Source organism: Cryptomeria japonica, chromosome 10 (assembly GCF_030272615.1).
Source record: "Cryptomeria japonica chromosome 10, Sugi_1.0, whole genome shotgun sequence".
Taxonomy (NCBI): domain Eukaryota; kingdom Viridiplantae; phylum Streptophyta; class Pinopsida; order Cupressales; family Cupressaceae; genus Cryptomeria; species Cryptomeria japonica.
Genome location: NC_081414.1, coordinates 730,907,324 through 730,926,120, shown reverse-complemented (window position 1 = coordinate 730,926,120; position 18,797 = coordinate 730,907,324). Strand labels below are relative to the sequence as shown.

The window sequence follows — 18,797 nt, the reverse complement described above, 5'->3', positions numbered from 1 at the left end:
TTGACCTTTGCATGCATAGCAAATCCTCTTGTGTTCATGCTAACTACCTAGAAGTTGAAACAATAGATAAAGGAAGATGCCTAGATAGAAATCATGTTCCAATAATCATTCATTAGTTTTTGCTAATTACAAATCAACTAAAAAATCATCTAGTGGGGCAATAATTGCCCATGGTATACCTAGTAGCTAGAAAAAAAGTTAGTGTTCTATTGACCCGTTAATTAGAAGAATTGTGCAACTTTATTGGTACTAATAGTGCAGAATTACTGGGACATTTTTGCATTATTATTGGACCAATTGTGCAAATTTTGTGGTGATAAAAGCGAACAATTAATAGGGCAATAGAGAATATGTATTGGACGTGAACTCAATATGACCACTTTTTGAGCCTTGCACGCATAACAAATCCCACCGCATTGTTGTAACTACGTAAAAGCCAAAACAATAGCTATAAGTACTTAAATCACATTAAAAAAAAAACAATATTTTTAGTCAAGATTTGATATACCATTTAAAATCTTAATTTATGTGAAGTTAGCTATAACAACTATCTATACGTTATCTGCAAACTATTAAAATTGCATATTAAAAAACCAAAAACATTTGTCAAAATCCCATGTAGATTTAGAAACTTTAAAAAAAATAGAGTGGATGACCATTGTGATAGAGAGAGGAACAAAATTTGATAAAAATGGTCCCGCTTGTGATGGAGAAAGAAACAAAAAGAAATTAATAAAAATGAACCAGCTTGCCGTGACTCTCTCAATCTTAATCGGTAGTCATTGAACATGAGAAGATGAAATTGCCGGCCAAGCCAAAAGCTAAATAAATTGCCGACCTAAAGATATAATACACAACTTCATTGAACATGTTACGATATATACTGTCGGCCACTGAATCAATACACAACTTCATTGAACATGTTACGATATATACTGTCGGCCACTGAATCAATACACAACTTCATTGAACATGTTAAGATATATACTGTCGGCCACTGAATCAATACACAACTTCATTGAACATGTTAAGATATACACAGAAGAAGACAGAAGACCTGAACGTGACAAGAACTTGACATGACTGGGCAAAGAAAAAATTAACGAAAGTGGCATCAAAAACTTGGATTTCTTCGCATTTTCCGCGGAGTTCTTTTGTTCGACTGTTATTTTAAAAAACAAAAAAAACAAAAGTGGGACCGCTTGACTTCGAAATTTACAATTTCGAAGCGGACATGCCTTCCAATCAAACAACACCTTAACCTGCTTCATAAGCGGTCATGCCTTCCAATCTTGACTTGAACAGTGGTTATCTCTTCTATCGAACTAAAGCTTGATTGCGTTCTGTACCTTATATTTTCTCTGCCATTCTTTTCAGTCGCATCTCTTAACATGGAAGAATACATCCCTCCCTCAACCAAAATTCTTTTCCAAAGCGATAAAGAATATCATGTGTTTCTGAGTTTCAAGGGAGAAGATGTGAGAAAGAATCTGGTTGATCATCTACATGAAGCTCTTACTACTGCCGGACTGCATGTCTTTTTGGACACCCACAAATTGGAAAAGGGAGATATGATTTGGTCGAGCTTGGAAAGGGCAATAGGGAGCAGTGCCATACGCATTCCTATATTTTCAACAGGATATGCAGACTCTGCATGGTGTCTCAAGGAGGCTGCAACAATGGTGAACACCCAAGGCTTGATCATTCCTCTGTTTTATGATGTAGAACCAACTCACGTTAGGTATCCTGTGAAGGACTCCAGTCCGTACAAGCAGGCATTTGAGAAGCATTCTGGGCATCCAGATGATCGATACACAAGAGAAGAGATTGAGGGATGGAAGGTTGCTCTGGAAAAGATCTGTTCTCGCTCAGGGTGGTCCATGGATATCACTGGAGGGTAAGTAACGGACCTTATTATATGCTTCCTTATCTATACGAGGCGACATCCATGCTTCCATTCAGCCTTGCCATTGTTTAAGAATAGGGTTTTACGAAGTGCATTTTTTTTACATTTAGGTTTTTATAAATAATAGTGTTTTTGTTTTTATACTAAGTTGATAATATGTCAAGTATATATTCAAATGAGAAGTTAGGAGTTATTTTTCAGAAAAAAAGTTTATTGATATTATTTTATTTTTTAAGTTAAATGTGGTCAACAAAGAAAATTAGTCATTTAAGAACTTTTAATTAAATATTACAACAAAAAAATAAAACCGGTTTTTGAAATTTATTAGAAATTCAAATCTAAAATTATCGTATCTCTAAAAGTTTAAATTTTAAATATGAGGTATTCTTCTTTTATTTTGAATTAAAAATAATTAGTAAAATAAAAAATTATTTATTGAATTTCATTATGTTATGATATGTCACTTTTGGTGAATGTACACAATACATGAGGGTTGTGTGATGGCTTCAATATCCATTGCCTCTAATTTTTTAGTGGAAAATGCTTGTGCCTTCTAAATATTGAATTTTTCTTTGGGATACATATCAAGATAGCACCATTCAAAGAAGTGACAATAGGGTTGTCAGATTTTACTTTTCAATTCTTCATTGGAGGATAGGGATGAACTCTTCCTTCCTTTGGTGTATGTGAAGGATAAGAAATAACTTTCTCTTGCTTCACTTATAGGGGATGACAAGAATTGTAAGTTAATTTTTCTCTAGAGAATCCTCGAGGCAAGTAAGAAGGCTATTTCCTCATCTTATTTTTCACTTTGTTCTTAGGTTCTCTGCTATAAATGCATATTATATAACTTGTTAAACTATATTGGCACTCATACTTGAGAGCTTCCTTAGGAATTACTATGTGAGGCTCCTCGTTATGTTTGAAAAATACTTCAATTAGTGTTTCTACAAAACTATCAATTGTGAAATTACTTAATAAAAAATAAGTACATATGTATTGCCTTTACTTTCAAATTCTATCTCCATGAACATACTTAAAATATTGATGAACATGGAGATTTAACTACTATCATTAAGGCCTTTTAGGTGACATGGAAAACCAATTAGAAGATGGAATAATTTGAAAGAAAACTTCAATATCCTTATCCCAAACTTAAAGAGACAAGATTATCAATATTTGTGTAGCAATAAGGGCTCGTTAGTCACTTGAAAGAAAAATATAAATGTTTATATAGATATGTTGTTATAGATTATGATCACATAAAATTTCCTTCATGCAAATATTATATTTGATTTGTTGAATGATAAAAATGTCATCGATCCATACTAGATACTTTGCATAATCTTCTCGCTTTAAAATAAAATAACTTGAGGTATAGTGGTAGAAAATGCCCTACTATGAATAAGGTCACAAAATGTTCGTAAGATCATATGGGAGGATGAACAAACATTCTATATATGCATGTACTTGATCTCTGAAAATATGTGGAAGAGAAAGATACTCAAGGAAGCCTATTTTTTTCATTTTGCATAATAGTGAACAAAGAAAGTTATAATATAAATTTAAAAGGCCAATGAAATGCTATTAATTTGGTTAGAAACACTCTAGTAAAAAAAAACACCCATGATTAACCAAATACATGACAGTTAAAATATTTGATAGAATAAGTTATCCAAACTTTAAATAGTTTTAAAATTGATCGACATGTAATATATCAATAGAGGTTACACAAATATGTAATATATCAATACATGTGTACATGTAGATATACATTTCTATGTATGTATAAACCATATTTTTAGTGGATTGAGAAATAAATATATGCCCCTTACTTTAAGCTCTTATATTTATTTACAAATCCCTACCTTTAAAAAATACATTGAGAGACTATATGTTGTTTGCACATCCTTTAATTATGATTTATGCACATTCTAGGTTTTCAAGTTACATTTGAAGTATGAAACTGTAAAGGGCTTTACAGTTGGGGATATAAATATGGCTTTGCCTTTGTATGTATTTTAATGTAATAATAATATACTAGTTTAGAGTTCTATGATTTCAAAGATTGAGAAGTCATCCTAAGGGATATTTAATGACAACCCCCTTAGTGTATACGTATGTCGCTAAGATGTTTGACTTATTTATTTTTATTATCCTACAAGTTTTCTAGGACTATACTCCTAGCATAAGTAGAGTCAAAATATTAGAATAGTTTTATGTTCTTGTTAGTTAGCCAAACTAAAAATATTGGAATATTAACTTATGTATGCGATAGAAAATCTAAAAGTAAGATTACCTATTTTAAAATATGTATGTTATTGCACATTCAACTAAAATAGAAAACTGATCAAACTATAGAGACATCCAATTTACATGGAGAAACTCTTTCGGAGAAAAACTCCACACTAGAAAGAGGGGAAGTATAAATTATTAATATTCACAATGAGACATACAAAAAAAACCTTCTCTACTCTTGACCTCAATAACACCCTATTACCTATAAGAACCCACATACCACTACCATCCCATGGCTTCAATTTATTAAAAAAGTGTGAGAGAGAAAACCACTCTCGTCTCCTAAAACAAGAGGCAAGAAATCACTTTCAAAACCCCACACCTAGGATAATTGAAAAATATTAAACATGTTAATAAAATAAAACATTTCACATGGCCCAACATGAACACCTGACCCATAACAAGTAAATTCTTGAATGCTTCATAATTCCTTGATTACTCTTTGGATCACCCAACGAACAACAATTCACCTACCAAACTTGTATTATCATAGAATTTATTTACTATTAAAAACATTTATATAATAGTTATGGGTTGGTTATGGTTTTTACTATATTAGCCAATATTTATTATTTTACTAATCATGGAATAATTCAATCAAGCATTTTATTCTACAAATGGTATCAAATTCATGGATAGGGACTAGATTATGGTACGTGATGAGATGTCCTCTATATATGTATCTTTGGTGTGTTATCCTTCACTATTGTATTATATATCTATCTTTGGTGTGTTAGGATCCTAGTGTTGTTAATCGATTGATGAAAGTTTTAGATGATCAAACCCCTAGTGTAGCAAACATATAGTGCATCATACAAAGCCTTTCCTGCAAAAGCCTATCTTTGGTGTGTCATCCTTCACTGTTGTATTTGATTCTTGGTCTCACATAGTTGTGGGAAAAATGATAAAGCCTTAACTTTATCACGAGTTGCATCTTAGTGTTGTTAATAGATTGATAAAAGTTTCAGATGATCAAACCCCTAGTGTAGGAAACATGTAATGCATCATACAAAGCCTTTCCCGCAACAACCATAACACTCTCTTAGAGGAAAAAAAAATATGGAGGAGATTTGTTTGATTGTTTTCTCACCTTGATAATCATTGAGAACAATTTGCTAAATTTTTATTTATTGTTTCTAGATTACATTGTGTGGTATTTTTTAACATCAATATTTCGGCTTAAACTCCATGATCCATCATAAGGATGTAAGTTAAATGCAAGTGTGGAATTCACCAAAATCATTTTTCATTTCATATATTTGATCCTTAACCTTTTAAAATCCAAAATTGAAATTTAGATCTTGCTAACCCCTTTCACAACCATTTTTACTAACTATTGTGAATATTATGGGTTATGTTTGTGTTGATATGTGTGTTATGTTATTATTTTTTAAGGCATTTATTTATTTATTTAAATTCAAAAGGATGACCTATGAATTATCAAAGAGAATTTATGAGAATATCCTAGTAGCATTATAAAAATTATTATATCATAGGTCCATTGCATGTCAAATTATTGTTATCAATCATTGTTCTAGAAAGTTGTTGAATTGGTACATCTAGGGCTCTAACGAAGGAGAACACAATCCTCACAATGTAATAGATTATTCAAAGGTGTTTATAATATCACTAATTGTTATTGAATTGAGATGTCAAAATATCAAATCAAGTAAAGTTTTCACTCATTCACATGAATATAATCTCATGTTCAAATAAGAAGATCAAATCTACAAATGTAGATTTAACCAAAGTAAAACACAAATAGTTTGTAGATTTTGAGAAGCTTGTCCAAATAGGCCCTAAAATTCTAACATTATGGTGAATCTGTTTCATGCATCTTAATAGTCATTTTTTAATCTCTTGAATCAATTTAATGCATTGAGCAAGAATCATTTATAAAATATACAAACGTACATTTGACCTAGAGTAAAAGAACAACTAATTTGTATATATTAAGACACTTGTCTAATTAGACTCAAAAAAATGAACATTTAAGTGATACAATTTCATGAATCCTAAACATCATTTTTTATCTTTGGAATCCACCTAAGTATTGCCCAAGTAGAACCAATTTTTTTATATGAATTAGATTATGGGTGTGGACCATGACATAGCCCTCTTTATCGTACTTTAAAAAATGAATGGAATCAATATATTTTGAATTAGTTCATTTTATATCGAATATTTGTTACATTGAATGTATTTTACTTCAAACAAATTTATTTAAGTTCACAGTCAAATTTGTTAATTTAATTTCATATGTTTTCTATATCTACATAAATAATGTAATTCTAAATTATTTTAAATTATAAGATTGATCCAATTTATTTGGATCAAGTTATTGTAATTTCACACTAATTTATGAATTAATTTAATATCATATATTTTCTAGATCTACACAAGTAATATAACTTTAGCACAATTGAAATAATATGATTATTCCAAATTATTTCAAACTACTCTAGTTTATTTGGACTGAGTTAATTTAATTTCACATCGTTTCAATATCTACGGGAATCATTTAAGTTTATTTTATTCAAAATAATAAGATTGATTTGCTTTATTTTGAATAAACTCAACTTGTCCATAATCGATTCAAATTATTTTCTCTTGGAAGGAATGAAGTCTAATTTATTATAAATAAATTTAAGAAAGATAGACTAATTATTAGTCTAGATTTTTAGAAATTATCCTTTATTATTATTGAAGACATATAGGTAGTATACATATTTCAATTAGTTGGTGCATACTTTAAATGGATCTCAATTACATGTTATAGTGGTGTAGTGTCACTATGGCATTTACAAGTATTTATAGTCTCTCTATCTAGATAGACTCTTTAGCTCATTGTCCCATTATCTATTTCTATTTTCCACCTATATATATATTGCATTACTATACCTTTCACATTGATGACCTTATCCCTTGCATATCTATGAATTTTGTAATGAGATTTTGAAGACATTGTTATGCTACTAAAATTACTCCAAATTTGTGTTACATTGTGAAGACACTTGAAAGAACATAGAGTTTGATATTGTATTTTAATTTCTTTATTACTGATAATACAATTGATATGTGCTTCTTTTTTTCGAAAGTGTTTTCCCATTTAAATCTATGTGTTGTGGTTTATATGTTTGAATTTGAAATTTAATTTATGCATGTGTATATAAACTATAATAGTTTAAAGATTTGTAGGAAAGTTTTTCAAAGCTCTCCTACTTAGACCAGTGTCTAGAAGCTGCTTCTATTACCTAGCTTCCTTTCAAAGCTTGGCCCACTTTATTTCTATTGTTAGGTTGAAGGTTTTTTTGTACTGGTATTTTCTTAGTGGGGTCTTTGTAAGAATTTCTTTTATAATATTATTGCAAGATTTATATGGTAGTCACATCTAGTATAATCAAGATGGAGAACTTTAATGGTGGTAATTTTAAGTCATGAAAACTAAAAATGAAGGATATACTTGTGGATAGATATCTATGGGCTATGATATTTGAAACTAAACCTCAAACTACAACTCAAGATGTATGGTTGGGGCGGCCAAGGGAAACCCAAGGTCGGCTAGGTGTGGGAGAGTGATAAGAAATGAAGCAGGCTATTGTATTACGGTGGTGGCACTCCCCATGGGACCACATACTAACCACTTAGTTGAGGCCATGGACTCTTGTCAAACCCTTGCCCTTGCTAAATCGTTGAGATTTAGTAAAGTTTGAATCGAGGGAGATTCCAATAACATTATTAAATGTCTAAAGGGCCCATCCTCCCCATCAAGGACCATTAAAAATATCATATCTCAGGCCAAGGAGATAATTAAGTCTTTTGAGTAGTGTGTTATATCTCATAATTATAAAGAAACCAACATTGTGACTAACTGGGCTGCCAACATGGTTGTATGTGTTGATCATATGATGAGTTGGAGAGGTGAGTTGGATCTTCCTCACGAGGCACATTCCATCCTCATTTACGACAGAGTGCATAGAAATGGCGAAGTGATAAGGAATAATGACAACGTACTTATCAATGAAAAATAGCCATAATAAGTTGGAAAGAGTGGCGCTTGAATATTGAGTGGTTCTTTAATGCGGACAAGACTCTTCACGCTTTCTAGGTGCCCATTCCTATTTTGAAGACTTTCCTGCTTTGTACTTTGATCTTTGTTTTTGCCTTGGTCTGCATTGTTAAGGAAAGGAAAAATTTGGAAGCTGACACCATGGGAGGTAATAGGAAAATAATTGAGCCTCTCTCTTGTGATGAATGGAAAGATAATCCCAAAGCTTGGGCCATTCTAGAAACGGCTAAGATGACAGGGCATACGGAGAGAATTGTTGGGGAAAACCCTACCGTTACCAGAATTTTCAAGAAGAAATGGAAAGAAGGAAAAATTACCATAGGAAGAAGAAAGGTTGAGATCGACGAAGGGATGATCGCAAAAGTCACTGGCATGCTGATGGAAGGCATAAAGTTTTACAGAGACAGAAAGCTCATAGAGGCTACCATAAAATGATTCCAGAAGGAAGAGGCTGAGAAAAACAAGTTGGTAAAATCCAGCAAGACCTACTACTCGTTGAAGGTGATTATGAAGGTATGGAGATGGGTTTTGTTTTCTATCATGTAATATGTTACTCTTGATTGTAGATATTCTTGTGTCTATGGTTATCACTTTGTGCTTCTGAGTCATTTTCACCATAAAGACTTGGTGTTTATACCCTTCAATCTATTTAGCTCCCTTAACACTAGCATTAAGGATTTTAGGGCAAATTCGAATAGTAACCCACCCATGCATGAAGCGTTAATATTAATTTTATACAACCATGTCAAGACCTCCTCTGTGCAACATTCTATTCCTGAGATTTCAGGTTCAGATGACAAAGCTGAGAACTTACAATACAGTGAAGACAAGGGGTTCGATACCGAGTGGGAAGAAGATGGTGATAGGGTAACCCTTGCTAAAGGTTCTAGAAAGGGGAAGGACAAAGATATGGCATCTGGGTCTAGGAAAAAGAAAGATGGAAAAGGAGTTAAAGGAAAAAGGAGAAAGGTACAAGAGGAGGATAGTTGGTTTGAAGATGACGAAGAGGATGATGAGGGGATGGAGACTGATAGTGATTATGTTACCCCACAGCGTAAAAAGAAAAATAAGAGAAGCATTGTCATCACTGACATCAGCCCAGGGAAAGGGAATGATTCACTAAATGTCCAATCCACTCCTCCAAAGCCCAATAAAAGGATACGTAATGTTGAAGAAGAAGGGAAGACAGTGAGGGAAGACAATACTCTACCTCCCAATGATAAAACAATTGGTACTAACATGGAAACCCTAGATAACACTGCTCCTAAATTCAACATCGATTGCAAAAACTCTCCTATCACCATGTTGAGCACTGCAAAGAGTGGGATTATGGAGTTTTGCAAGGTCATTGATTGGGTTTATTCAAAAATGGATAGTTTGAAGAACAAGCAGGAGGAATCGTCCAGGAAAGTGAATACCTTAGAAGTTGTTGGAATAGGAAAGCTCAATACCCTACCCCTCTACCTGAATGATCTGACAAAAGCCATCAATGATACACATGCTATCGGTTTCTTGTTGGCTTTTTGTCTTTGCCAGCTGTATCTCTTTCTAGTTGAACATTAATGCTCTATCTTTTGTTTAACTCCTTGTAAAGGGTTTTGGGGCCCCTCCAAAACCTTCTTTTCACTTAATCAAAAACTCAAGATGTATGGAACATACTGGATCAAAAAGCCAAGGGTCTGATAAGACTCCATTTGGATAACTCTATGATTTTGAATGTTCATGAAGAGAAAACTACAACTAATCTTAAGAAGAGGCTTGGAGATATTGAACAAGGGAAATCCTTGGTAAAATAAACTTTTCTGAAGAAAGAAGCTATATTCATTGAGGATGGAGGAAGGAGGAACTATTGTAGATCACCTAAATGCAATAAATATGTTGGCTGCCCAATCGATTTTTATTAGTGTAAAAATTGATGATCACAAGAAATTCATGCTTTTGTTACGTTCTTTGTTGAACTCATGGGATCACCTTGGGATGTCCAATGGAATAATATCAACCACTTTAAAGATGGAGGATGCGCTTGCTTTGTTCACCTTGGGATGTCCAATGGAATAATATCAACCACGTTCAAGATGGAGGATGCGCTTGCTTTGTTGTTATCTAAAGAGATGCAAAGAAAATATGTTGACATCGCTAAGGAGGCCCTCATTTCTCATGGTAGATCATTTGGGAAAGATAACAAGAAGGAAAATAAAGGTAACTCCAAGTCTCCAGGGAGGTCTAAGTCTCCTATAAAAACTCCAAGGCAAAATATCATAACTATGAAAAATTAGGTCATAATCTCAAAGAATGTAAAGAAGAGAAGAAAAATAAAAAAATAAATCCTTTGATTTTAAGTTTGACAAATGCTCTCAATATGACTATGATTCTTTTGTGACAGCCTTGTAAACACATGCGTCAAAAGATGTGTGGTTGATTGAATCAAGAGCCTCTTTCCACATGACCTCTCATAGAGATTGGTTCTCAAGGTATGAGGAGTATGACGATGGGAAGGTGTATCTAGACATGTTGACTCTCACCTAGAGAAAATTGGTCTTGAAATATTCAAGATCAGATTCCTTGATGGTAGAGTGAAGTGGATTGATGGTGTCTTGTATATTCTTGGTTTGGTACAAAGCCTACTTTTAGTAACTAAGTTGAGTGATGTGGGTGTGTAGGTTGTTTTATTGAGTGGTTGATACAAGATGAATAGAGGTTCTATTGTGCTTTCCAAGGGTGTTTGGATTGGTACTCTATATAGGTTGGATGCATACAAGGTTTAGTGCAGTAGTAATTTTAATAATGTTGTGGCACAAAAGACTAGGTCACATTGACTGATGGGTTCTTAGATCCTAAAAAATAAGAGCCTTGTTGAAGACCTTGATGATTGTAATCTCAAGTTCAAATTTTGTGAATATTGTATATATGGAAAACAACACTGTATTTATTTTTACTCTAGTTCTCATTAGTCTTTAACAGTTTTTGACTATATGCATTTGAATGTGTTTTGTCCTATTAGTGTTCCTTCATTATCTAGATCTTTGTATTTTGTCTCTTTCATAGATGATTATAGAGAAGGATATCTGTGTATTTTCATAGAAGAAAATGTAATGGTTTTAGTGAGTTTAAATAATTAAAATCCTTGGTTGAAAACTAGATTAATAGGAAAATGAAGTATTTCATGAGAATAGATAATGGTGGTGAGTTTTGTTCTATGAAATTTGATAGGTTTTGTAAGGATTGCAAGATTAAGAGGCGCAAGACAACTCCATACACCCCACAATGATATGGAGTCATGGAGATGATGAATTAGATGTTGATGGAGAGAGTTAGGAGTATGTTGAGTGGTGTTGGAACTGAATCAAAGTTATACAATGAAGTTGTAGCTATTGCATGTTATTTGATTGAGAGCTCTCACACTTTAGTGCTTGTTGAAAACACCCCCATGGAAACATGGTCTAGTAAGAATCACTTGATAAGACAACTTAGAGTCTTTGGTTACAAAGCATATTATCATGTTCCTAGTGAGATAAGGGGGTGGGTGCAAGAAGTTAGGTCCCAATTAGGGGGGAGTGTGCACGTTGGGAAGAACGTCGGTAGAAATAGGGACCCATTTTTAGAAAATGGTCACCCATTATGCTTCGAGTGCTCAAGACAAAAATTTAAAAAATAGCTCCTCGTTATTTAACAAAAGGGATCCCTTTATTTATAAAATAGGGCCCCGTATTTTAAAATATATATTTTTGAATAACGGGGCCTCATTATTTAAAAAATGAGGTCCTATTTTGTAAAAGTTTTTTTTTTGTTAAATCCTACAAACTTATTTTCTCACTTTATATATCACGCACCTATTAAATTTAAATAATGGGGACTTGTGGGTATGTGTAGGATCATGGTGTGCCAAAATAGGCCCTTAAGTGGCAATGAAATTTTAAAAAATCAGACTTATGCAACTTGACATGAAAAATTGAATAAGTTATGAACATTATTTTTAAAATATATAAGAAGAGAATCTATAGAAAATTTAATTTAGTTTCTAAGCTACTAGTTGTTTTTTGAAAAAAAAAAATCCTATTTGATGAAAATTTCAAATTTCAATCCAGTGGTACAAAAATTTCAGGAAAAAGATAAGAAGTAGGTGTATGTCTGACCACCCTAATCACAATCAAATCATAATATTTTTTTATAAGATTTATAATATAAGTATTAGACTCATGTCCGAATGTGACACATATTTTTTATAATTTTTTATAAAGTAAATAATTATTTATGAATTTTTTACTACAGCTTTTCAGAAATTCAGAAACTCCTACGTCTAACCACCTTAACTTGGTCAAAACCTTATGAAATTCAATTTTTTTTAATTTTTCCGTATAGTACACGAAGCATAGGATGTGACGCATATTTCAGATTCAAAAAATGTTATGCGGTTTGAAAGTTATGAGTATTTTTCAATCAGTCTATCGATTAGGACTTTTGTCAGAATTCAATTAGAAAATAAATAATAATTATTTATTAAAGTCAAAATAAGACAAGCCTTATATTGTTGGAAAGCTGAGAATGTCCTTAAAAAACCCTTTTCGTTTTATCAATTTTGGTTATAAAAAAAGTCGTCAGCCACTAGTGTAAAGTCTGGAAAATCAAGGAATATTGAAAAACACATTTTTTCAGTTGACTTTCCAGGCTTGTCACTTCCAAGCCAAATCCCAAAGCAAACCCGAACCAAAATATGGAGGGAAAAATTTATGTTTTAAAATCTGATATCCGATTTTATTGGATAAAATCGGATATCCGATTTTTGAAAAAATAAAAAAATATATTTTAGTAAATTGGGCATAACTTTTGCGTTTTATATCAAAATTTTGATTTTTTACAGGCATTGGAAAGGTAATTAAGAGATCTATGATATGGAATAGGTATATTTTCAATTATTTGTTTTAAAAAATAATTATAATTCATTTAAATTCATCCTTCATTTTTAAAACATAAAAAACTCATGACTTTTTCATATGATTTCCCTATTGCATGAATTTTTGTAACAATCATCTCAAAATAAACTAAATAAGTAATGAATTAATAATAGAAAATTTATGAATTTTATTGAGTTCGATAAATTTTGATAAACCATGTTATCTATGTTTGTTCCTTTCTCCACCTCTCTCTCCTAAAACTATCGCTCCACCTATTTGTTTCTTCCTCCCTCTCTTTTGTCCATATTTATACATCTCTCTCTAGACCTATATCTCTAACTATCAATGAATACCTCATTAAATCTCTCAAGCTCTACAAGGTGCTTATATTTCTACCTCTTCATAATTTCCTCCTCTATGTCACTCTCTCTTCCCTAAGATCTAGAGTAGTCTCTCTGCATTTCCTTCTCATCTCTAACAACAAAATTCAGAGGGGGACAAGGAGAGGTGTGGGGAAGTATCAAAAATGGTCATCATCTCTAATACTAATTGAGTCTTAATCTTAATAGTATTTTTAACCCTAATTTAAATCATGGGAACACCAACTCCAATCCTAATTGAACTCTAATGATAACCCTAACCCAATTCAATTGTAGTTCCCTAATCCTAAATTTTATACTTCAATTCTAATACTAACTCTAACCCTATTGAGCCCTAATAGTAACCCTATCTCAATCCTAAAATTTATCTTAGAAAGGAAACCTTAATTTTGACCAATCATTAACCTTGACCCTAAGCTAACCTTAACTTTAACCATTATTTAATATTTACATTAAATTAAAGATTGCAAAAAAAGATATTTTACTATTGCAATAAAATAATTTTATAATTTTTCTAATCATTTAAATTTCAAGTATTTTTAAAATTTAAAAAATATAAATTAATTTTGTAATGAATAATGTATAACAATTTAACAATTTAAATGTATGTATTATATTAGATTTTATTTTCAAATATTATTAGCACAACCTTAAGTTTGTGATTAATAAATTTTATTGCCTTAATTTTAATTCTAATATACTTGAAAACATCATAAAATTAATTTTCAACCACTAGTAAATTTCAATACAATATTTTTTCTATAATGAGTGGGCTTTAGGAAACCTTACCCTTTGTATTAAAATATCTAAAAAGATAATAATAAAACATTATTTAGTCTTATAATTAATATATTTTAATTATATTATTTATTATTAATATTTATTTTTTAAACAAAATTTCATCAACTTTATATTAAGAAGATAATAATCTAAATGATTATTTATATATAAAAAAGAAAATTATATATTTACATAAACAAAAAATGTTGACATTTTAATAATGATTTTAAACTAATTTATATATATATATTTTTATTACAATAATTGGTTTAAATTTATATAACATTAACTATAACCGAGATCGAGTCCAAATACTAACCCTACTTAAAACATGGTAAACTACATATTACAATAGAATAATTTTATAAATTTTCTAAGCAATAGAATAATTTTATAAAAAATTTAAGCAATTTTTATTTTTGGATTAGATATCATATAAACATTATATATCATCAGGAACCTATGAGTTTAGCAGAATCAAGGCACCAAAGGAAGGTGCATACACAAAAAATATACAATTGACGAGCACCTCCACTATGGGAAGATGATTACACTAGATACACCTAATTATAATAGGAAAAAGAAAAATAGATAGTCTTAAAGAACTAGGAAAATAAGATTTCAAATTCTGGTGTAGAGTTGGCTCCCAATGGAGGGATCCAAGCCACCCATCCTAGGTTTCCATCCTGTCATACTTCCACTCGACCATCAAGTATGTCCTGTTTGTGGGGGTGTGAGGTGCGCTCATGGATTAGGTCAGCTTCCTCCCGAGAGATCTCCATGTGTAGGTGTCTATGTTCCATTTGCCTCATGAAGGCCATTAGTGCTTGTTCAAATGCGGCCTTGCTCGATTCATCCCTCTCCCACATGAAGCTGTGAGATAGCTCTCGGATGTACACAATTGTGGCTCCTTCCTTTATCCATCTATCAAATTTGTCTGAATCCAGCTTTATTACCACAGTGACCTGCATCGAAATAGTGTAAAAAATGAGTCTCCTAAGAAACTCGGTGAGGTGCCTGGTGCTGTTATTAAAGACGTCATCATTGCAATACTTCCAAATGAGCCAAAGAACCTCTAAAGAAAAACAAGACCAAAAGATATTTGCAATTTTCCTACAGCCCTTAATGTAGCCTAAAACAACATCTATGATTTCAACAAAATTAGATTCCAAATTAAGGCCGAACAATCTCCATATTTCTTTTGCAAAGTGACATTCAAAAAAAATATGTTTCACAGTTTCAAGTACTCTACATATTTTGCAGTTTAGGCAGTTACCCTCCTTATCTTCTATGGAGAGTTTATTTAACAGCAGGCGCCAACCAAAGAATTGTTTTTTTGGTTCATTTTGAGCCATCCAGAACTTACCCAACCTATCTTTCCAGTGTTTTGGTTCCCAATTTAGACCCCAACATCTGTTAATGTGAAGAAAAATGGTATCAACCTCGGTAAGTGAAGTATATATGCATTTGGCTTTAAGGGAGGGGAGAGGTGTGTCATCGACCCAACAGAGTGCAGAGAGGGGGGAGTGAGGGAGAGGATGGTGAGAGGGGGGGAAAATAGAAGCTAAGGCCATTTTAAGTATGTTATAGGTCCTGCTCTGGGATATCGGGATAGAGAAGGTAAGTTTCAGCTCCTCCCACGTTCTCATTTGGCCATTCTCAATTATCTAATCAAAACATTTAATACCCATATTGTGCCATTTCAGTGCAAAGCAGCCTTGAAGAGCGGCTAAGGGTTTCCCACTATGAAATAGATTCCACCATATTGATTTGTTACTGGCAATCTGCCCTTGTATAGTTCCATTCACTTTGATGTGTACCAAGTGCTTCACCTATCTGTCCAAGAAGAAGTTCAGGCATGGGGAGATCCTTCCATTTCTTGGCTTTCTTAGGAACTGAGGATGTAATATTATTTCTTAATAGAATTTTCCATGGCTCATCCCCATCCATGGCCTTGAGAATCCACTTGGAGGTGAGGGCAATGCCCTGTAGTTTGAGGTCTTTTAACCCCATCCCACCAGAAAGCTTATGCATAGTGCACCACTCCCATTTCACTGCATGTTGCTTCCTAGTACCTTTTCCATTTGACCATAGGAATTCCCTAATCTGTTTTTGGATATTATTGAATTGATAGTTTTTAAAGAGCCAAGCAGAGGAGAAATAGATATTATATGATGCCAATATCTTTTGACAGACCTGAAATCTTCCAGCCAAAGACAAATAGTTCAGGATCCATTTAGAGAGTTTCTTCTCTATCTTATTTCTTACCCATTCCCACATTTATTTTAAATTTGGAAGGATAGAGAAGGGGATGCCTAGATATTTTACAATTTATGTAGAGCCCAACCAGTTGAGAGAAAATTTTGAAAACCAATTCAGGGGGTTGTCATCCTAGCCAAGGAGGTTGGATTTGTGCATAGCTATCTTACTGCCAGAGGCTAGGCAAAATATATCTATATTTTTCAGCAGAGCAGCAAGGTTTTCTTCCTTGAGTTTAATCAAAATTGTAGTATCATCATCAAATTGAACATTACAAATTTCCTTTTTGTTAGGTAAGGATATGCCCTTAGCAGGAGGAGTGATAGAGGAGTCTTTAAGTGAGTAGAACATTGCATCAATAGCTAGAACAAATAGGGCTGGAGCTAATGGACATCCTTGCCTGATAGATCTAGTTAGTGTAAAATTGGAGGACCTTATCCCATTTACTTCAATGGAGGCATTGGCATCACATAATAGTATTTTGACCAGTTTACAAAATCCAGGGGGGAATCCTAATGATTGAAGCAACTGAATGATATATTCCCATTCTATTCTATCATAAGCTTTCTCAAAGTCTATGAGTAACATAGCTCCATTTTTCCTTGATTCCTTTTCCCAATGGAGTGATTCCCAACATGTGATTAGGTTTTCCAGTATATACCGTCCTTTGCCAAACCCTGTTTGAGTAGTACTGATAATCTTAGGTAAGATTTTCTCCAATCTGCATGCAATCAATTTCTCTAAGATTTTATATGACACATTCAACAGTGTAATAGGTCTCCAATTTTTAATTAGGGTTTTGTCACCCTCTTTAGGGATGAGCTTGATTAGACCTTGGTTAATGTTTTCTCCCAGGGATCCAATGTGGATAGCCTCAGTATATATAGAGAGAAGATCATCCACAATCCATTCAATATTTTCTTTGTAGAATTCTATTAGAAATCCATCAGGGCTAGGGGATTTGTCATTATTGAGGGCCAATATAGCTTTCCTAATTTTTTCTTTAGGAATAGTCCTTTCAAGCATCTTACTATCTTCCTCATCAAGAAGTTTGGGGACCAAAGACATGACTATCTTTCTTGCATAATCTTGTTCCTCCCTAATTGGTTATGTAGAGAACAATTGCTTGTAGAATTGAGAAAAGCACTCTAGAATTTCAGTTGGCTCAGAGAGGTTCTTATTCTGTTCCCATATGGTGTCTATTTTCTCTCTTGCTTGTTTCATTTTAAGAATCTAGAAGAAGAATTTAGATCCTCGATCCCCAATATCTAGCCAGTTTAACTTAGCCCTAGTTCTCCATCCTTTGATTTTCTGATTTTGCAGTCTTCTAAGATCATTCTTGGCCTTAATTAGTTGATTGGTGAGTGCTAAATTCTCCGGATCCCCTTGAAGATCAAGTTCAGCCACTTGTAGGGCCCCTAGTTCTCCATCCTTTGATTTTCTGATTTTGCAGTCTTCTAAGATCATTCTTGGCCTTAATTAGTTGATTGGTGAGTGCTAAATTCTCTAAATCCCCTTGAAGATCAAGTTCAACCACTTGTAGGGCACTATGCAATTGCATCTCAAAGGCTCTGGCATCTTTAGCCATCTTTTTACCCATAGCCTGACAAAGTGAGGTCCAAGTTAAAACATTTTGGTTTCATCTATCAATGTTGGACAAATGGTTGTTGCCATATTTATTAAACATTCTGACTAGGCACAATGCACATTTTAGGTCATCATCCTTTAGAAGGCTAGTGTTCATTGTAAAGTTCGAGCTAGGGCTTGGTGGGGCCACTCTACTATTAGTTATCTTTATTCCAATCATAATAGGGTGATGATCTGATAGTGTATGTGATATGACAACATATTGAATACCCTCCTCATTTTTAACAATTTTGAAGAAGTCTTTGTTGAAGTAAAACCTATCTAGTCTATAGTAGACTCTCTTATTGTACTATTGGTGGTTACACCAAGTGTACCATATTGACTTGTTTTCTCCCTTCTTTCCTGCTATCGGATCAGTTAGTCTCATCTTGTTAACCATCCTTTCCTACTGTATTCTCTCAGCACCTTTTGATTCCACCTTGTTCCCTCCCTATTTATCTTGTGCATTAATTACTATGTTGAAGTCCCCTCCCAAGAGCCAGGGGATGTCTTCCAATTTTGCAAGCCATTCCCACATCGCCCCTCTTTCTCAGTAGTCATTAGATGCATAAATTGAGCAGAGACCA

The 18,797-nt window shown here is 33.0% G+C and overlaps 1 protein-coding gene across 1 annotated transcript; it reads left to right on the top strand.

The window, feature by feature from the left end:
* The first annotated feature begins 1,391 nt into the window (after positions 1-1,391).
* Positions 1,392-1,901, top strand: LOC131045542 (disease resistance protein L6-like). Its single transcript, XM_057979136.2, has one exon. It carries the CDS (start codon positions 1,392-1,394, stop codon positions 1,899-1,901), a length of 510 nt encoding a protein of 169 aa, XP_057835119.1.
* Positions 1,902-18,797: the final 16,896 nt, after the last annotated feature.

Excerpts from the sequence above, each read along its gene's own strand:
- LOC131045542 (XM_057979136.2), top strand. The coding sequence starts at position 1,392 with ATGGAAGAATACATCCCTCCCTCAACCAAAATTCTTTTCCAAAGCGAT.